Here is a 22,584-nt window from a genome sequence, read left to right on the forward strand (position 1 = left end):
GCCCAAGAGTTGGCGGTGGGTGGTGATAACTAACTGCCTTCTCTATAGTCTTACACTGCTAAATTAGGGACGGCTAGCGTAGATAGCCCTCGTATAGCTTTGCGCGAAATTCAAACCTTGCAAGATGTTTTTTTGTTGCTTGGTCAGGAAGTGTTTCAGGAAGTTCAGAGAAACCATGCGAGTCTAAGGCGGTGTACAAATTCACGAGGTCAACGCGGAGGAGTAAAGCGTTACCGGTACCTCGTGCGTGGAGGGAACATTTACTGGCAGATTTTCAAGTGACTTGTAAGGCTACGCAGTAGTTTGTACCTACCTGTTCAAATATACGGTGGACTATTTCGTTCCCCTTAGCTGTATTTACCTTCGCTTAGTCGTAAGTGTCATTCAACAGAAAGCTGTGAATAACAGTAAATCTCTCTTAAATTTCGTGAACAGATAAAATTATTAGTAGATCTGTGAATGTAAACTGTTCATACCGTATTTCTTTTCTCGGTTGTTCCTTAAGTTTAGAAGACTTGCAAGATATCAAGCTTTACAAAGTTGCGTTAGTTGTACGTTGGTTTTTATGAATATTATATATACGTTTTTGAGGAGAGGAACCAACTAGTACTGCATCATAAACACACTACTTATGGTATTTTTCAGAGGTGTAGTGATGTAAAAATATCCCACAAGGTAATCATATAGTTTAAGTTAATAGATTTCAAGACTATATACGATAAACTTTATACGAGTTTCTTGAATCATATGGCTCGAAGACTCAGTTGGATGCACCGCATCACACTGTTAACCTGGTTCGTGACTCTAGAAGTAGTCTTCAGTACCAGTGAAAATTCAGGCCACGGTAAGTGAAAAATGTCCGTACCATATTAGTATTTGTAAAATTTAACTCAATTATATCAAGTTCTATACATCTTCCAACAAATACAACTAGAAATCAGGCCAACAAAATTGTCAATGATTGTCAGAATAATATGTTGTTACATCTAGAATATTAGTAATTAAATTTCTCGCGAAAATAATCGATAATGCGCAATATTCAATACAGTATTTTATTTTTAAATCAGTTATTTTCTTTTTGAAAACGCGTCTTTTCGAAGAAAGCAGCCAACCATAGAGACAATCTGCCTTAATATCTTTTCGTACGAAATTATTCAAATTTTCCCCTGTCACACATGACAACACCAGCAGTGTACATTAACTGACTGAAGTCGAATTACACTGCAAGACGTTTTCTACTTTACTTTTTACTTTATTTTTTAGCTTATGCACGTGAAACAGACATCAATAACACTATCAAGTCTGGCAGCGAAATCATTCCTTACGAAACATCGGACGAAGCGACACTTCAGACTACAAGCGGAAGTACAAGTGAAATAAAAACGAATTCAACACGGTCAGGTAAAATGCTGAAGTCAGGGAAACCTGAGGTGTATCACTCGCCCCCACTTATGAGACCGGATACATCTATTGTACCGCTACCTGTTGAAGAAATCAAGGAAAATGACGCAGAAAATACGAAAACAACGAGCACTTCGTCACGACCAATATTATCACCAGACGATTTCCCCGGAAGAACAGGCGGTGAGTGTCTAATTAAATTATTTTAACCGTTTTCCAACGTGTAGAAGACTGAATACGTTATAGTTTCTAATAATCCGTCTGTCATTATAAGTAACGGATCTTTAAATATGTTCTTAAAGTTGTCCGTTATAATACACGCTCATTGATTTTCTTATAATCAAAATCATAAATGTCTTGTCTTATAAGCATGCTTTTATTTCATCAGAAAAGTATAACGACGACCTCTAACAAATTAAATGAATGCTACATAAAAATTATTTGAAATTTCCAGTTGTTTCTACAGTTTACTTTCACTTCACACTTGGTTTTTTAGTTTTTCAATTTCGCGCAAAGCTACACGAGGATTATTTGTGCTGGCCGTCCCTAATGTAGCATTGTAAGACAAGAAAGGCAGATAGTCGCCATCGCCCACCGCCAACTCTTGGGCTACTCTTTTACCAACCAACAGTGGGATCGATATAACACTATAACGATTCCATGGCCAAAAGGGCAAGCATATTTGGTGTGACGGGGATTCAAACCCGTGGCCCTCAGATTACGAGTCAAATGCACTAACCACCTGACCAAGCCGAGCCCTCACACTTTGTTGATGGGTGTTACTTCCTGTAATTTAATTCTTGTATAATTCACATTCGTCTGCAACATCAAATTTTCTCTGAGTCAATTTTTTGTGATATGGAAAATTTGAAAAATTAAACTCAATAATTTTAACTACTTCCTATATCCAAGTAACACTGATTGGGTAAGTGCGCATATATCCACATTACTTTTGATTAGAAATCCTTTTATGCCAACTAATTATGTGCTTGTAAAATTTAAAATTTCCAATTTGTAATAGGAGCTGTTGGTTCGAGATCATTGGTCGGGAGTTGGCATTTTCAAAACGTAGAAATCAGATTTTTCTTATAAAACATAACAAATGATAAATGCAATACTATAATAAAACATCCTTCATTTCTTAGTGAAGGCAATTGTCATAATTTTATTTTGTATCTATCTTTACTAGTTGGTTTCTGGGAGACTATTGAAGCTTATGGAGTGAAGGAAGAGAAAACTAAACCAGACAATCCATCATCTTCTGCGACGACAGCGCTACCTGCTTGCAGTTTTTTGATCCACTTAATGTTCATGTTCTTTTTTATAATTTCTTACAATAAATAAAATATGTTTTGAATGTACACCCATAAATCACTTTTAATATGCAATCAAAACCAAACTTATATTAATAGTAAGACGATCAGGATAGTTTTATCCCGACCGCGCACATTTCTCAGTTAGATTTTCTTACAGTCCCAGATATCTAAGACCTCTTTAAAAATTTAAATTTTTAAAACACTTTGTTTAAAAAAAGTTTAAATGTGATATGTCAGTCTATATTTACTATAATTTTGTAATATTTACACTTCCCTTTAAACTTCAATCGAATCGTGTGTGATTGTTACGTCTTTGTATAAGTTGGTTTTTTAAGCTATTTAAAATTAATGTTTACACTAAATATATTTTATGTTGTAATATATTTGTTATGAAAAATAAATCTCTCGATAAATGCTATTAAAATTGTAATATTTATTAGTCTTTTGTTCACACAAATGAAGTGCAGATAATAGATTCAGTTTTATAACATTATAAAACTACCAGGTATTTTTCTTACAGTTCGTTTTTCACACATTATACCTTCTAAATTTTACCTAAGAAACAGAAAACAGTTGCATATTTATTTCTTATAAATGTGATGCTAATTTCGTGTTAAAATTATTTTCAAAAACAAAACACCAATACGTGACTACGTAAAGTGCGGACTGTGTAGAAAACCTTGTATCTGAAAAAATCTTTCTACAACTGTAAAATTCATCGACGGTTTACATAAAATTTAATGTGTTTTTATAGAATACAGAGTATCTTTAAAAACGTACAGATTTGTAAGGCAAATTTAGAAAAACTTTGTATTAAATATTTTGATTTTTTCCACAAATCAAATTTAAAATGTTTGCAACTTTCAAAATTAACATTTTTTTTTCTTTTTGCCTAGACTCCTCGTGCACAATTTCATTACAGCACTGAATGTGGTTTAGTTACTGGGCTAACATACACAAGTCGAATTTGGTCGCCAGGCGTGACATAACCTACATGGTAATATCATAAGTTACGGTCTACACCCCCAACATACCTCTAGATGGTTACAATACTGAAATACGTACAAGAAATTAGAAAACAAGTTTTACGTCTCTCTACACTAGCTCCAGGTACTATCGTAGAGACTGTGCTCAAATTTGCGTTTCAAAATTGTTATAACAGAAACATTCAATCTCAATGGTTCCCCCATTTGACGACATTATTATTATTATAAGCTATTCTTTATCCAGTAAAATGGATAAATGTGATAATCGCGAATACTTTCTTATTTTAGCTTCCTTAATCACAAAGTAACCCTGAACATAATCTGGTTAAGTGAAGATGAATCAGGGTCAGTAATACACAATATATTTATTTTTTGTTTCTGAACTATTTAAAAATAATACATGCTGGCTTTATAAAGCAAAAGAAACCTATATTTAAAACAATAATATCTTAAAAACTACTTGTCTTAGAAGTACAAAATTTCACCAGAAACACATAGAGAAACGTTTGTACACTGCAGTGTTTCAAAAACTGATACAGAAGGTGTTCAACAAGTCTTCCTGTCATTCTTAATTAGAATAACAAGTCTATCCCTAAATGAAACTACTACAAACACTATCTGTTTTAACAGTTTTCATTGGTCATTTCAATATTTTGCAAATTAGCATACAACTTATTCAAATTATCAACTGCATGTAGTAAAAGATGAGAACTAAGAACAATAGTTTGCAAAAACATAATTTTAAGCATATTGTATAATATAGTTTACATTACACTGTATATTCACCACATAGTAATTTTATCACCAATAACCTGGTAGGTACGAAAGGTCTATATTCTTACTCAAACAGGGAAAAAAAAAAAAGATTTAAGTCCTTTTAATAAAATAGAAATATATATACCTACATTTAATCACTAAGTGAAGAAAAGGTATTTTTATTAAAATAAAAAACAAATTCTGTATTTAACATTACTCAAAGTATTTAATAATCTATGATCCACACTAAAACTAACTTACCAATTCAGTCACACAGCTTTATATCATAAAAATTATATTTTATTTCATTAATAATTTTGCAACAATAAGAACAATTTGATATGTAAAGAATTAAAACAAAATTGAATTAAAATACTTCACAAGCTTGGTGCACACACTTAACCTGATGAATTGTCTGTTTCAAGGTTTAGTTTACTAAGGCTTGATTCCATATCATCACACATATTTAAGGTTACCTGACTTATGAAAGAATTGTCCTGAGGGAGTAGAAAACATGGCTGAGAATCTTTGCTATCTATTGTATCAGCTGGTATATGGTCATATTCCTCACGTGTATGCTCCTCTAATTTTCCACAAGACATTCCTGGTTTGGTTAGTTGTAGCTGTTTCTTTAACTCACAAGCCTCCTTATAAGGTGGATCATGAGAATCTTTGCTATCTATTGTATCAGCTGGTATATGGACATATTCCTCACGTGTATGCTCCTCTAATTTTCCACAAGACATTCCTGGTTTGGTTAGTTGTTGCTGTTTCTTTAACTCACAAGCCTCCTTATAAGGTGGATCAATCGGAGTTTGAACTGGAGGATGATAGACATATTCCTTTCCTTCTTTAAGCTAAAAAAGGGAGGATATAAAAAACATGAGAAGAATGATTTTATTTTAAACATCTGATAAGGTTACAATCTACATACATTTACAGGTGACTGAACTGTGAAGGTAGGCCTAATTATGCTAACAAACACAAGTATCCTTCAGTCATAAATATGTAAAGTAATTTTGTTTTATTTTGAAAACAAAATTACTTTAAGTATTTATATATAGGTTTTTATGTGTCAATAATTTGATTTTATTTCAAATTTTATTTTTATTGAAAGCTTAAACTTATTTGTGACGCAAGGTTGTAATAAAAATTATGCACAACTATACGTCTATATAAATTAATATTTAAAACATTTTAAAACTACACAGTTAAAATAAATATCAACAATTTTGTTTTACCTCCAGAGGATAAGTTCGGTCAGAATCAAAGCCACTAAGGTCACCACAAGCTATAAAGGGTACAATAATACGGTTTGGACCTTCCAACTCATCAAAGTCCACTGCAAAAAAAAAAAACACTTTGTACACTTAATGTAAAACTCTTAAAACACATTTACTTAGATTAAATAGCACATTGATATTCAACTACTTCCAATTTCCAACAGCAGAGTATAAAAAACAACAAGATTGTCACTTTTCTTGAGAAAAATCCTCTCTCTTTCTGATCCTACATAATATACTCTTATCTACATGCTAGAGTAACACATTTCTGCTCTTAAAAAGTTGTATGAGAAGGTTCAGTCCCACTTAATACATAATATATAGCCTTTGCTGACTGAACTGACTTACCACAATCATAATTTAACAGAGGATTAGCCATTGTTGGTATATAGCCCTCTGGTGGCGAGTAGTTTTGACAAACCACAAAAGCTTCTAAAAAAAAGTTACAATAAAAGATTTTCGTTATTAAAATTCAAAAATAATTTAATTAAAATCTATAAAACTTTACATAAAAATATGTAATACAGTAAAACATTGAGGTAGAAATAAAAATTGTTGCTTGTTTTTTATAAATTAAAACATTTTCTTTTTATTATTCATCATTTTAAAAATAACTTTCATTAAAATTTTTTATCTCTAACAACTAATAACAAAACTACATCCATATAACAAATATATTTGCATATGAATTTATATCTTCAATTAATATATTTGCACTTAACGTGAAATTATTACTAGTCAGATTGTACCAGTTTTTTTTAAAACATTTTTCAAAACTACTTATACGAGGTCTGTTCAAAAAATACGCGGACTGACATCACAAAACAAAATGTACTTTATTTAGAAGTTACAGGTCTGGGACCTCTTCAAAGTACTCTCCTCCCCAACACACACACTTATCCCAACGGTGTTTCCACTTGTTGAAACAGTCCTGGTGCGCTTCTTTTGTAATGTCCTCCAGCTCCTTCGTCGCATTTGCCTTAATCTCGGGAATCATCTCAAATCTTCTTCCTTTCAAGGGTCTTTTGAGTTTGGGGAACAAGAAAAAATCGCAGGGAGCAAGGTCAGGTGAGTAGGGGGGTTGGGGAAGAACAGTGATCGAGTGTTTGGCCAAAAAACTCACGAGTTCTGAGGCACAAATTTCGCAGCAACGCGGTGCATCTTCAATTTTTCGGTCAAAATCTCGTAACAAGATCCAAATGATATCCCACACTCTTCAGCAAGCTCCCTGACAGTCAGACGTTGATTTGCCCGCACCAGGGTATTGATTTTGTCGACGTGTGGGTCGTCAGTTGACGTGGAAGGACGTCTAGGATGCTCGTTATCTTCAATGGACTGTCGACCATCCTTAAAACGTTCATGCCACTTGAAACATGCCGTACGCTTCATAGCAACATCACCGCAAGCCGTGTTAAGCATAGCAAAAGTTTCAGTCGCAGATTTTCCAAGTTTAACACAAAATTTCACAGCAAGTCGTTGCTCCTTCAGGTGATTCATTCTGAAATCCACCAAACGAAAAAAATCGCACTTCACTTAAAACCGCGTAGCTAATACACAAATGAAGATATCTGCAATCGGGAAATGGCGTCGTAATCAGCTGATCTGTGCGAACCTAGCTACACCAAGCGGATTCCCCTGGAACCAACTGGAGCCGCACAATTCAAACAGTCCATGTATTTTTTGAACAGACCTCGTACATCAATCTATTTATGGATCCTCGACTTTGTTGGTTACAGAGTCCCCATGACATGAATTACACAAAAATCATACATAAAAATTCCATATTGTAATTAACCTTATCTATTAATTCTAGGATCCCTCGTATATTTTACACAGAAAATGAGTTATTTCAACCAATGTTTTAGTTCATTTCTTTGCAGTAAATGTTGTAAGACAGTAATTAACTCTCACCACAAGTTCTGCCCATGGGATTGACCTCATAAACATTTGTATTTGTTATAGTTTACATACTATTAATTTTTAATATATTAAGTGTATTTAATATTAAAACATTTAGTGAGCATTGCAAGACTTTTTGCACACAAAAATCAGACTTTTTAATGAAGTATTTTTACTAATATTTGTCTATGACAATATCAGTTGTACATTTTAAAACTAGTACAAGTGCAAAGTGATTTTAATTTTAAAATTAAAAATACTTTTCTTTGTCTCAAAAATTTCAAATTTCATTTATATAATCTCTAAAATCTCTTAAATACATATAAATTTTTCCTCAGTAAAACTGTATATTTTTTTTGTTATTACATTTATTACTTGATTCTTCAGCCTGTAGAAAACTCAAATATAAAAGAAAAATTGTAAATTCAGAAATAAAATGAGAATATGTGTCCTCTTTACTTTGTTATGAATCACAAGATTTCAGAGTACATACCCTGAGAGTTTAAACTGTTAAACATATCCCAGGTATTTCCTGTGTGTATTTTACCTTCAACATCTAAAGTTGAAACACACTGTAAATAAAGCTCATATCACTGTCTTTGCATATGTGAACTATAATACAATACCCTCGAAAGCAACAATGCACGTGCAAAACAAAAAAGTGTCATACCTGACACTGGTTCTGAGAACACAGTATTGGACTAAGCATCCTGTGTTTCCTACAACACTTATAAAAGAATTTTAAAAGTAATAAAATTGTAATTAGAATGTGTGAAAACATTTATTATATAACTGAGAGTTGTGCTGGTCCAATAAACATTGTAGGTTCAGAGCCTTGCTGGTCCTTTTACATTTCAGGTGATTCAGTACTACTGCTCACCTCTTTGATGCCTGTCAAATTTCACAACATATGTGTACGTATGGTGTTATTTGGGTACATACTTACAAAATTTACTCCCCTTTTGTTTTAAAGTTGTCAAGTTTTGAATGTGGTTTTAAATTTACCTCAGGTTAGACAACTAGAATAACACAAATACAGTAGGCCCAACTATGTATTGGCCTACAAAATAAAAATGTAAGTATAATACATGTATACTGAAAATTACAGAGACATTTCATTCAGCTACTTTACAATATGTGTGCATACAAATATGGGTCATTCCATGTCAAATCATCCAGATTTTGGAAAATTTTCCAGGTGACTTCCTCAGAATGTCTTGAAAAAATTCACATGTGCTCATCTACCCATATAATGAACAATTGTCAAAGATTAGATCAATATCTTTAATAGTTTCTGATTTACAGCCCTGTAAAATTTAATTCGTTTTTTTGAATTTTTGGCAAATTCATTTTCAGGCAACTTTGGCTGTTTAAAGCTGCAAGAGTAATGGTGGTAGAAGGCTGAAATTTGCTACACTGACTGAATTAATCTCACAGAATTCAAAAGTGGTCTCAAACCAAGTTTATCTCTCTTAGGATTTACTTGAAAACCCCAAATCACAAAAAACATTGGTTTATGTAATAAGCCATAGCTCTAAGACTTAATATGATACAAAGCTGAATTTTGTTTTCAAATATCCTATAACATATCAGTTGATAAATCAGCAATTGTTGTTATTAAAAGTCTATTAGATCTCCTGTAAAAATATTTATTTGCATGCAACTTTTATGAGATAGCTAAAAATAGCCCTACTTCAAGCTACAGTTTCACCATGTCACCAGTTATTCAGTCTTTTCAGATATTTACCATATATTCTTAGATCTCTGAATATGATCTACAAAAAAAATCAAGATGGTGTTCCACCTACTTTTTGAGTTATAATTTTTTTAAAGTATCCTCTAACCATACGTTTTGCACTTGAAACAAAAAACTTCAATTCAGGTGTTACTGTGTGCAAATATATCCATACAATTTTAAAATAATTTATGAATCCCATTGAAATATTCTAATCAGCCTTTACCATATATTCTTACATCTCTGAACATGGTCTTCAAAAAAATCAAGGTTATGAAAAATAATAAATTATCCAATTTTAAGTGTCTATGACATGTACCACTGGGCAAAGGACCACATTCTGGGCATTCAGTTCTTTCTTGTCAATCAGGAATCAGTCCTGCGGAATTGTGTAAAGTTTGATTGACTTGAGCTCTTTGAAAAGTGTAGCAAATTTCAGCCTTCTACCAGCATTACTCTTACAGCTTTAAACAGCCAAAGTTGCCTGAAAATGAATTTGCCAAAAATAAAAAAAATTGAATTAAATATTACAGGGCTGTAAATCAGAAACTATTAAAGATATTGATCTAATCTTTGACAATTGTTATACTATGGGTAGATGAGCACATGTTAATTTTTTCAAGGCATTCTGTGGGGGTCACCTGCAGCACCCTGGATGATTTGACAAGGAATGACACATTACTATATACTCCTAAATATTTAAATTTTAGTTATATTTGTTAAAACACAGAATGTAAATGAGAAATAGCCTGAAAAACATCGATTTTGAGTATTACCCATGTTACGAGGTATTATGCTCATGCATCAAACATGCTAAACCTCTCTGTAAGCCTTGTTTAGTCTTACAAGTGGGGGCACAGAGATATTAATTTTTGTAGGCTTCAAACACTACCTTTTGAAAAACAAAAAACTGTCAAATTATTGTATTAGTATCTTCAAACTCCCTGTAATTTAGTAAGGTCTCTAAATAAGGGTTAAAATAAGAAATTAAAACTAATATAATTTTAAAATTTAAATTATAAACTATGTTTTGATGCCAATTTCATTCACATGAGTAATGAAAATGTTATTTAATAAAACTTTGAAGATAACATTTCAAAATTTCATGACACATGCACTTTGACCTACTGGTAAAAGGGTTAAGGTCTTTATTTTGAAATGTTATTTTGCCAATTGGAATCAGCACTTCTAGTTAAAAATTATAAACAAATGCCTTTCAAAATGGTATCAAGTCAGGCTAGCTAACAATATTTTTGCTAACGATATTCATTGCTAAAATAAATATACATACATATATATATATTATAAACTTGTGTTTTCAATAAATAATAGGTTATTTTATTTATATGCATCGTTCAAATATGACAAACTTAACAATATATACAGTAAATAAGGATTCATATCACCAGAATATTCTGCCATCATTACCATGCTATCTAAAACTAGCAAAGTTTACCTGATGTCTTACCACAGAAGAAAAGTCCAAAAGTTTCAATAACCCATGCCAGCCATCTTGAGATACATTAAAACTGTCATCATTTTCAACAAATGTGATTTAATACAAAAAAATATATTTAGGAATGCAAAAACTGTTTTAAAAAGACTATAAAATAATTTCACATTATGTGGTTTAAACAACCCACTAACTTCTATTGTTCTTCTCTAATTAGTTGATGATGAAACCATAAATTACTTATCACACCACATTATTTACTTTCATTAACCTATTTAGTTGATAAATTGCTCTTTCCAATGGTAATTTAAATTTTGCTTATAACTATGTTCAAAGCTGTTCTTCATTAGTGGTTGTTCACACTGTTTAATGATTTCACAGTATATGATGCAAATGATGGCCTGGAATAACAAATCTTCAGGAAAACAAGATTTGGTTAATTGTATTATCAGTATTAAATGTAAACCTATGCTTTGTGCAATGTTGCAATTTTGAACAGTTTTATTTACACTTTACTTTGCAAAGTAAACAAAATAAATGCAACAAGATGCCATTTTAAAAATATCTTTAAATAAAAATGTAAGAAATAGAGTTATAATTATTATTTTTACTTAATTTTTGAAATTTGATCTGCAGGTTTGAACCAACACCTGTAAAGCACTAACTCGTGCAGAAAGGACTGTGTGTGCTTTCCAAGTCAACTGCGATAACTTTGTTCACATCCAAAATACACCCTGTTTACTTGGGTATGTAAATAAATGACAAAGAATGTACAACCTTTATGAAATAAAATTCAGCCATACAATTCTATTCTGCTATATGATATTGTGATTGAGAGATATTATATTAAAACAAGCCTGCAATTTGTTGATGGTTTCTTTCTTTTCTCTTTTTTGTTGTAATTGCAACTATTATAATTAAAGTTACTAAAAACTAAGGTATTCTAATCTTACAGCTATGATTATATATGTATTTTGCTAGTTACCACACTTTATCAAGAATCATAAAATTATAGAACGACTAAAGATTATTCCTCAATAAAAGTCAATAATTATGATGATAAGAAAATCCTACCTATACTTGAGTTTCGACTACTTCTTGGTTTTGCCACTGTTACCCGAGGAAAAAAGATCTTAAGCTGAGAGTATAGCAAAGTAATGTCCTTGCCTCTGAATATCTAAGAAATATTAAAAGTGAAAAGTATTAGAGATAGTCAGATTTTATGGAGTCCTTTAATTAAATGAGTAAAAAAAAATGAATTGATTTTCAAAATGACCTATAAATTACTAGAAATATATCAGTGAGATCTTTTCTGAGCTAAATAGTCAAAAAAGATGTTTGACTCTACAAATGCATATGTGATTTTATTGTTTTAAATGTGACATTTGATATTCAAGTTTTATAACATTTTAAAAGGTTCAATGTTCTTGAAACAATTAACAAAACAATGTTTCATTAGACTAAATTGAAAGAGAAGCCAGGAAAAGGTAGAGAATCTTCGACTCGGTGAGTCAAGTTAATTTTCTCACATCACAATGACATAAATGATGCAGTAAAGTTCATAAAAACAAACATAACAATTGTCACTTCATTAGAATATGAAGCAAGATGGGTTTGTCAAAGTCACAAGTGAACAAAAATATTCTTAAATCATAAAAATATGTTACTATAAAAAATGGTTTTACAACCTAGAACCAAAATTACTGTTTTTTTTCTGTATTTTCTTGTCCAATCATGAAGTTTTATTACTGTGCCACAACTGAATTAGAAGTACAAAAAATAATTTACTTCTGTGTAACTTTTGTAAATACCACTTAGTATTTCAAACATTTTGTCTTATATACAAATGTTTAAAAATTAACTAAAAATTATATATGTATATATGTCACAAATTTTCTGATCTTGAAATAATCTAAGAAAACAGTTATGATGGATATGGATGTTATTTTAAAAACTAAATGTTTTTAAATTTGCCCAAATATAATGTATATGAAGACCTTAATTTCATATAATTGATCTCACTTTGAAACTGAAGACAATAACATACCTTAGCCACAAACGTTCCTCCGGGTCTAAGCACGTGGGTTGTTATGTTCAAAGCCTAATGGAAAGTATATGTTTAAAATATAATATTTAACTTATGGGGTGAAATAAATCAAACTAGTTATTAAGTTTAAAACAATGCATAGGCATCAATACTGAACCATACTAATTTTTCAAAGAGTTCATCATGGTTGACAACGTACACATTGCATCTGACATACAATACAATTAATCCTTAGTATTTTCATTTAAGAGATTTCCTATGGTTAGTGTACTGCTTTCAGGTCACGTTTTTATTCAATTGTATATCTGAAATGAAAATGTTGTTTAAAATATTAGAGCATGTTTACAAAAGAGCTATTTTTCAACTGTAAAAGAATGGATTAGTGTATTAATTCTTCATAAAAAAACAGAATGTTACTTTCACATATACTTACAGCTACAAGTAGCTGAGCCTGAATGTATGTATCAATATCGTGTAATCCTGTAACTGAAAACAAAAAAATATATATATTATTGATACACATTTTATGTATGCATTTAAAAGTTTCTTGTTTGTTAAAAGCCCTAATTATGACTCAATACTATAGGTTGAGAGTTTATGACTATTAAAATAAGAACTTGCTTACTGTAAAAACTGTTATTTAATTTTGTATCAATCACATGACTCCTTACTAAACAGATATCAGTTGAAATGCTTTGTTGAAACAGCATCATTTCTTATGATGTTGGACCAACAATATTTATTACAAATACTTTATGACAAATATTAGCTAAATCATACAGTTATCCCTAACTTAAAAATACCATATTCAAATTTCTTACATGATAAAATGAAATATTAGTTAAACAAAAAAACTGTCCAAAGTAACTGATGCACAAATAAATACACTCTACTGCATTATCAACTTACCATCTGGAGCTCCATCACAAACCACTAAGTCAGCTTTCTCTCCTTTGAAATGACTTATAATCTGATGTGCCGTGGATTCCTGATTAAATTGACAAATAGTTTTTAAGGTTCTACTGGTAATGTTATAGAATGCCAAAAATCTAATTTACACAAGTAAAACACTGGATCTGGTATGTCACATTAACTTATGTGTGTGTCATAATTGTCTAACTCTGTGCATGTGGCAGATCACATAGTATTCTGGCTGCAGTTTAAAGAAACTACACAAGTTATCAATGCAAAACAAATTATCATCCCTTTATTCAAGTGTATTTAAGTTAAACACAGAGTAATATAGAACATTAAGCAACTAAGCCTAAAAGTGAAAAGAACTAAAACTCAATTCTATTCTTAACTACCTTCTTCAACCATTTAGTTTCAGGTTGTGGATGATGGGCTTGTCAGAACTGCTTGTCTGAAAATAAGTGATCCACCATATGCACAGATATGCACTGTTATAAGTGTTGTATGTGTGTGTGTTACAAAAATAGATTATGTTTCACGTCAACTAGAACAAATGCCACTTTGGACAGATGCAATCTATCAACTAGACAGCTAAGAGACAAATATAATACATAATATGTAAAAACGATTCTAACAAATGTTAACTAGAAGTAACACCTGACAGATAAAAACAGTCTATAACTTAAACAACTCAGACACATAATATATGCACATCCAAATAAATAGATAGATTTATATAAAACAGATTCCACCTTATGGCAATTAAAATCAATGCTTGTTTGGCCAGATACAGCCCACCAGTTGGACAACCAAGATATGTGTACATACAAAAAACAGTTTCATGAGTTGTAGATTTTCATAAATATACAGACTAATATTTTTTTATGTTATATCAATATTTTTGTAGATTATTCCTTAATTTTCTATAAGAAATATTAATTAATATAAACATATGAGACCTGATTCTATAAGCAGAGTCCAACAGCTATTCATTCACTACTACATTACAGATTGCTTGTTTTACACTGCTTTTGTAAAACCTTTTGTTCAAAACTAACAGTTAAAGAATGGTTACAAAACTACACACAGTCAAATGATATAAGATTTAGTACAAATGAACTTCAACATAAAAAATTAAAATACAGATTAAATAACATGACAAAAAAAGTCCTGTAAAGGGTAAACATTAACTGAAAAAAAAAGTATGAAATCCTTTAATATTATGAAACTTTGTAGAATGGATGGTAACCGCCTGTTGTGGAGACACAAGTGTATAGAATGGATGGTAACCGCCTGTTGTGGAGACACAAGTGTATAGAATGGATGGTAACCGCCTGTTGTGGAGACACAAGTGTAGAGAATGGATGGTAACCGCCTGTTGTGGAGACACAAGTGTAGAGAATGGATGGTAACCGCCTGTTGTGGAGACACAAGTGTAGAGAATGGATGGTAACCGCCTGTTGTGGAGACACAAGTGTATAGAATGGATGGTAACCACCTGTTGTGGAGACACAAGTGTAGAGGACGATGTTTTCGAAAGTCTTCTGCCTTTCGTCTTGAAACGTTGTCCTCTACATTTGTGTCTCCACAACAGGCAGTTGCTGTCTATTCTACAAAGTTTCATCATGAATACTCTGCCTAAACAATCTATCAAAGAAGCCTTCAATATCAGTTTAGAGAAGAAAGAATTCTGAAGTAATATACCCTAAGGAATAATATGTCAAAATTTAAGAAACCTTTGGGATCATCTTGAAATACTAAATTCATACCTGCTTCTTCTAACCTACAAGGTTTAATATATTTTTTTTAATAAGAGGTATATATCTGTTAATCAAGTATATCTAAAAGGATGTACTTTAAAGATCTCAGCTTGAAGTTCTTCAAATGAACTTTTCTTTCTGTTATTCATTTGTCTGCAAACCAAGACTAGCAGATCTGAAGTCTTTTTGACAAAATTTACAAAATGTCTTTCCTTTATCTCCTCTTAAGAGTAAATAGATAAATATTTTGCTTTCTTCTTGTGTCTTATTAACATAAACATAGTTACGTCAAATACAAACTGAAATATATACAAAAAACACAAATTTGACTTTTCCAACATTTTTACTTAAATTATAATTTTTCATAAAAACTAGGTGTCTTAAAGGGAATGATATGAAAGGTTTTAAATATTTTTTTCTGACAAGATGGAATAGATAAAGAGTCAAATTATGTACAGAGTTTAGATTAGGTTTAATAAATTTTTGTACAAGTTTTAAAGATTTAAGAACAAACAGAGACATCATAAAAGCACTACAGAAACTTTTAAGCAAACACAATTTTAAAGTTATGTGCAAATCAATTAAAAAATAAGTTATGTTCTGTCTATTGCAAAGATGTTTTACATAAAAATAAAAAGTAAGGCATTTGTGAGATGTCATGCAATGTAAGAAAATTTCTTTTGGACAAAAAAAGTTCTTTATTAATGAGGGTTAAGGAATACATAAATTATTTTAAACAAGCAGAGAGGGAGAGAAAAATTTGTGTTCTCTGCTTTATTGTACATGGCATTCAGTTAATTGGGTTATTATCTAAAAATTATTGAAGAACCATAATTTCATGAGCAATGAGTTATTTAAATTTGAAAAACAGTGAGGTATGAATAATAATAATGAATCAGGTTTACATTGTGTTTGAAGACTGTTTTCTTTTTCTCTCTCCTTTCAGTTCAAGACAGTTAATAGAAGACCTGTGTTCAACATATTTACTGATTCCAATGTCACATGAAACATATCATGATTTTTATAAACAATAACAAGACAGTGGACATTATAGTACTACATTTCTCTGATGACGACTAGCTGGTGGCAGTAAAGACATGTATATTGTTTTTATTTTTTTAATAGTTTAAAGTTATTTTAGATATACATTCATGTTTATAATATTGAATGTGTGTTGATTTTCAATCAAATGTAGAATGAGATTATTTTTATATTTTTTTTCACCTCAGTCAATATTGAGATGTTTAACTTGTATAAGTGTATAGTCTACTGCATTCATATATTATTATTATACTGTTACATCTTTTACAGATATAATAATAGAAACAAAAGGACTTGATACTTCACCTCTGTGATATCTCCTTGTATTTGGATTACTCCTGGAAGGGGTGCCATAGCCTGAAGATCTACAGCTACAATCTTTACATCATCTGGATTGGCTGATTGTCCCCTGAAGTTTGAAAAAACTAGAGCAAAAATTTTTTAACTATAAAATAATAAATAAACCTAGGGACTCAACATACAAGACATGTTCATGTTCTGCTTTTTCAAAAAATACAAGTTAAGCTTGAATTGCATTTGCTATTATGGGAATTTTGCCAACTCATTCATACAAATATTTTCTTTCTTTTAAAATAATGATAATATAGTATACATAAATGTAAATATTATAATTATGGGTATGTGAATATTACATTCCCTTAGAGTATTCAGATCAAATGTTTCAAAGCATCAAATTAATCCATATAATCTCATCAATTTTAACTGTTAGTAAAATTAGCCAGAAAAATAAAAAACATCTTCAGAAACTTAGAAATCATTAGAGAAATAAAATATTTTTTTAATTAACATGTAGTATTATCAGAGATTCCAAGACTCTGATAGAGTCCCCTTAATGTGCAGAATGCCATCCCTCCTCTGATACTGACTGAAAGTCTCCCAAAAATATAATGTTAAATATACCATCCTCTTAAATCCTTGATGTGTTTGTAAATGCTGTATCAAGTAGCCTGATTTCAAGCAAGATATATACACAATTAAATAGGTTTTAAACAATATTGGTTGGTTGGTCAGTCACCTATTAAACATATAAGGTTATCATGGTAGCAATAGCTTCAAAGGTACTGTTAAATCACAAAAACCGAGTCCCTAAAAGCAATGTCATGTGTTTAGACTATCTGTATCATTTATATGCAAATGAGTACAACTCAGTTATGAAGGGAAAGCTTAATACAAAAAATTACTTATATATGTATATAAGTGATTTAATTAAAGAAATGCTTAAGTGTATGTATTTATGAATATACATGTATAAATCCATCAGTAAGTCCTTTCAGAATAACAAGATAACTGCTTTAATCTTTTATTTAATCTAATTGAAATTTTAAAAATAAAATAAAAATTCATAAATAGGAATTAAAAGTAACAAAAATATATACAAACTCAATATTTTCTTTTGCTATATTATCTCTTTCATGGTCTGAAACAATTTTATAAAATAAACAAATTATAAATTGTATATTAAAAGTTTAAACAGGTGTACAAAATGTTGACTCAATGACATACCACATGCTGATGGATTGCAAATTTGTAATCAATGAATTTTCTCTCTCTCTCTCTTTCACATACAGCTTCTGTTTTGGTTTGATTAATGCAATTTTCATGGCAGTTGGAATATATTTTACATTACACAAGATTTTCTGATTTACAATTCGTGCTGACAGTAACTTTGAAGGTCTTTGCTAATATAAAATAGATTTATTTTCTGGTTTCTAGGTATTTATATGTTCAAAGTCTTTTATTGCAGTAAATATTTACTGTAATATCTTTCTTTCACCCTGTAAAGTTTGAATATATTAAACATTTTTCAAAGTTCATTTCCTGCCTCAGATTGCATATTATATTTTTTACAGATACAAAATTATCAAGGTTTTGATTTTGTTTCAATATTCCAATATTTGAACAAACTACACTGAAGATGTCAAAATTATTTGTAATGTGTATCATAATAAGAGGGCTTTTCCTCTCCATGCCTTTTTCTTTAGGTATCTGTAATTATGAGGACTAATAATGACACTGTACCATCCTTTTTGAACATAATGATGAGAATGATAAAGCAAGGGGATAAAAAGATAAAATTTTGTAGGAGTCATCTTCAGGTAATGTAGTTTTACTTCTTTAACAGGCTTAATAAATATATGAATGGTAATGTCTAATTTTGAGTTTTTAATTTAAAAATAAATTTTTTAAAGTTGCATTTAGTTGATAGGATAGCCTGAATGAACCAACAGATCCTTTGCCATTTTTCAACTTTATGTTATATGTTATGTCTTAATTTTGAACCTTTAATTTGGAATACTTTTATATAAACACATTTTTGTTTTGTCATATGAGGAGAGATTAAAGATTTCTTAAAATTGTTTTATCTTGAAGGAAGAAGAGTCAGAGGGGATTTGATTGAAGTGTTTAAAATTCTAAAAGGAATTAATGATATTGAACTTTATTTTTCAGGGTTTTTAATTTTATTTTGTGGAAGAATTTTTCTTTATTAATTACTCCAATAGAATATAGAATCTTCATGTTTAGCTAATACATACTAATTCTAAGTACTATTATTTATCCATAATATCTCTAACACCTCCTTTGTCTGCTTCTTTAGTAATAATTTAATTATTATTTTTAAGGTACTTTCTAATTTTCATGATTTTATCTTTCTCCAATGAATATGATTTTATCAAGTTAACTAAATTATCTCGAAATTTATCATAATCACTGCTTAAGTTGTAAATCTGATCTGTTACATTCTAATGCATACTTAAGAGTGAGAGTAAAAGTCAACCAGGCAGTCAATATAATTTATTAAATATATTTTCTTATATCCCTACTTATAAAGATAAGAATACATTGTTCCATTAGTTGGGCCTGGCATGGTGAGGTGGTTAAAGTACTTCATTCACAATCTGAGAGTTGTGGGTTCATCCCACCAAACATGCTCGTCCTTCCAGCCGTGACGGTCAATCCCACTATTCGTTGGTAAAATAGTAGCCCAAAAGTTGGCAGTCGGTGGTGATGAGTAGCTGCCTTCCCTCTAATCTTTCACTGCTAAATTGTGGAAGGCTAGCACAGATAGCCTTCATGAGGCTTTGTATGAAATTCAAACCAAACAAATATATCCATTGGGTGGGTATTCTTGCTATCACCTAACATTTCATTATATCAGTTTTAAAAAAATAACTCATTAAAGCTAGCAAAACATTTTACTACTTAAGAGCTCACTGTTAACCATTACATAAAATCTCATGCAGTACTTGTGTACATATTTAATAAGAGACATAACTTCTAACTAAAAGTATAAAATGTTACAAAGTATATGCTGTTCTGCATTGTCAAGGACAAAATTAGTACCACAAAGGGTTAGTTGTACATCTTTTGGTTTAAGACAAAAAATATTTATTGTTTCCATTACAAAATTAAGTATTCAAATATTTTTTTTCAAAAGATATTGCACTTCACGTGCAGAAAAACATATAGATGATAACACACTCACAAAATCCACATGATTTATATACCTAAATAAATTATATGCCACTATTTTGTTGACAATTACATACTTTGAAAACACTAATTCTGTTAGTAGTAGTGGTATGATGTTATCTTTGTATGAATTATTTTATAAGCTACAAAGTTATATTTCCTTGAATATTAACTATTACAGTACCTATATAATTAGTCTACAGTAGCCTCTGTATATATAGTAAAAAAACATGTAAATAGACCTTACAGTAAAGCATTTTAGCAAAACATAAGCAATCACACCTTAGTTTCCGAGAAAGAACTTGACTCCAACTTCCTGGAGCTGCACATAAATCAACAGCTTTTTTTACACCTGTAGAAGATAAAGGGAATTCAGTTTGATGCAGAAAGGCTAGAATACAGTATTTATCTAAAAATATGTTAGGAAAGCATGTAGATCCAAAAAAAATAAAGGCATAAAAATTAGAAACCTTTATTTTTCCTTTAACTGAAATTATGATTATCACTCTGTGTGTGTATCATATACACATGGTTATTTTGGTGCTTCATTTATGAAAGTTATGCATATTGGTGGTAAATAAATAATTTACAAACATTCCACTGGCATATTAATAGGTAATACTTGGTATATATCCTCAAACAAAATTAACTATGCTTAAAAATGTATAGAAAATTCCTCTGACAGTCTGTATTGTCAAAGTATATGAATATTAATAACATATTTAAATCGATAGCCTATAAACTACATTGAGAAACTTAAAATAACTTTGAATATGAATAAATTACTTATAATGGAATATAATATGTAAAAGGTATGTAATAAACAATAATAAAACGCATTTCATTAATATTGCTATAAATCACATTTTAAAATACTATTATAACATAACTTATACACGTGTCTGTCACTACGGTGTGAGGGCGCGCCAAATATTCTGGCTAAAAGTAAGTTACTAAAATTTATACCAACAGTAAATTTCACAAACTGCATACAAAACGATACACCAACGGACCTGGGCTAGACCTGTAGAATTTAATTGTTTCTAACGTTGAATAAGTAGTCAAAACTGTAGTTCATTAGAGAAAATATTAACGTACAGCAGGCCTACCTTCGAAAATGCAAAATTCTTCATTGATTTGAAGAAGTTTAAATGCACTTCTTGCCCGCCATCCTTCTTCTTTAGCAAGCCTATAATAAACGTCTCGTTTATCTTTAGAAGAACGTCCCATATATATATATATATATATATATACCATTTAAAGATATTTACTTCTTAAGGTTTATAGTTTCATAATTTCACATTTTTCGACAAGCATGTCACATATGTTGGATTGGTTGATAGAAACGTGACGGGAGATGGCGTCACTTAACAGAGAATTATTCTTCACAACGAGAAACCCATTTGAAATAAAAATGCATTTGTAAAGTCTCTCTTTCTTAACCTGAAGATGGCCTAATAAGGTCGAAACATTGTTTTCTCCTTATCAATAAAAGTGTTAATACCAATACCAGCCGTTCTGTTATACAGTAGAGAATTATGTTTCAATTTTTAAAGTGCACATACACATACAATACAAATTCAGCTACAATTGCTAACAAATCATTGTAAATATACAAAAACACATATATGATATAGCATAAGCTTATATATATTACAGTAGAAATAAAAACGCAAACAAACGTGTTTGATAACGCAAAACACACCTTTTGAAATACAAAGGTTCTCCGGTGGGACAGCGATGAGTCTACGGATTTAAAACGCAAAACTCAGAGGTACGATTTACCTTGGGTGGACACAGCAAACAGTTTTATATGGCTTTTCTACAAAACACATATACACATTATTAAAGTTTAACAATTTTAACATAACAGCAAATGTACGACGTTTCAACAAGGTTTTTTGTCTCTATCAAGTACATGTTAAAATTATAATAAAGTTGTTTCTTTGAAACCATTATCAAGCCATCTACAAACTTTATCAAATACACATAACATGTTGTTAGTATTAACATTATGCTGTCGTTATTAACAGCGTTTATAGAATGTAATATTACAAACATTTATTTCAAGTATTAACGTTTGGACTGATGGGAGCCCTTCATCAGAGAAAAGTAACAGGTAGAACGTTAAATAATTTACGTAAGTGTCCGACAGTATAACACATGAACAAAGTATCACGTCAAAAATAAACGTGAAGCCCAATCTCGCATTCGATTTACTACTTAACTATTGAATTATAATGATTATGTGAATTTTACCCTTAACCGATGCTCCTGAACAAGAATTGTAATTTCATATCATTGTCAATCCCACTATTTGTTGATAAAAGAGTAGCCTAAAAGTTGAAGACTTGTGTTGATGACTAGCTACAACATGAGAGTCTAAGAGTTCCGGATTTGCCATCGCCTCTCTAACCAAAATAATAAAATTAGGTTTCATAAAGTGGTATTAAAATGTTTATGTGCATGGTATTTTGAAATGTCGTTTACTCACATAGTAATC

General features: G+C 30.6%; 2 protein-coding genes across 4 annotated transcripts; one reads left to right on the forward strand and one right to left on the reverse strand.

The window, feature by feature from the left end:
• Positions 1–270: 270 nt before the first annotated feature.
• Positions 271–2,997, forward strand: LOC143223263 (uncharacterized). The gene is made up of 3 exons (XM_076450991.1): positions 271–844; positions 1,264–1,584; positions 2,591–2,997. The coding sequence occupies exons 1-3, from the start codon at positions 748–750 to the stop codon at positions 2,743–2,745; spliced, it is 573 nt and encodes a 190-aa protein (XP_076307106.1). The 5' UTR covers positions 271–747; the 3' UTR covers positions 2,746–2,997.
• Positions 2,998–3,130: 133 nt separating this feature from the next.
• Positions 3,131–21,452, reverse strand: LOC143223262 (tRNA (cytidine(32)/guanosine(34)-2'-O)-methyltransferase-like). 3 transcript variants are annotated; one of them, XM_076450988.1, is made up of 10 exons: positions 21,191–21,452; positions 20,364–20,433; positions 16,896–16,998; positions 13,786–13,864; positions 13,310–13,362; positions 12,877–12,930; positions 11,904–12,006; positions 6,091–6,174; positions 5,701–5,801; positions 3,131–5,316 (listed from the first exon to the last, which is right to left on the reverse strand). In XM_076450988.1, the coding sequence occupies exons 1-10, from the start codon at positions 21,336–21,338 to the stop codon at positions 4,858–4,860; spliced, it is 1,254 nt and encodes a 417-aa protein (XP_076307103.1). In that variant the 5' UTR covers positions 21,339–21,452; the 3' UTR covers positions 3,131–4,857. The 3 variants fall into 3 exon arrangements, with proteins under 3 accessions (XP_076307103.1, XP_076307104.1, XP_076307105.1); XM_076450989.1 differs by lacking the exon at positions 6,091–6,174 and having other exon boundaries at positions 21,191–21,438; XM_076450990.1 differs by lacking the exons at positions 20,364–20,433; positions 21,191–21,452 and adding an exon at positions 19,433–19,574.
• Positions 21,453–22,584: the final 1,132 nt, after the last annotated feature.

The sequence above is a fragment of the Tachypleus tridentatus genome, chromosome 8 (assembly GCF_004210375.1).
Source record: "Tachypleus tridentatus isolate NWPU-2018 chromosome 8, ASM421037v1, whole genome shotgun sequence".
In the NCBI taxonomy this organism is placed as follows: domain Eukaryota; kingdom Metazoa; phylum Arthropoda; class Merostomata; order Xiphosura; family Limulidae; genus Tachypleus; species Tachypleus tridentatus.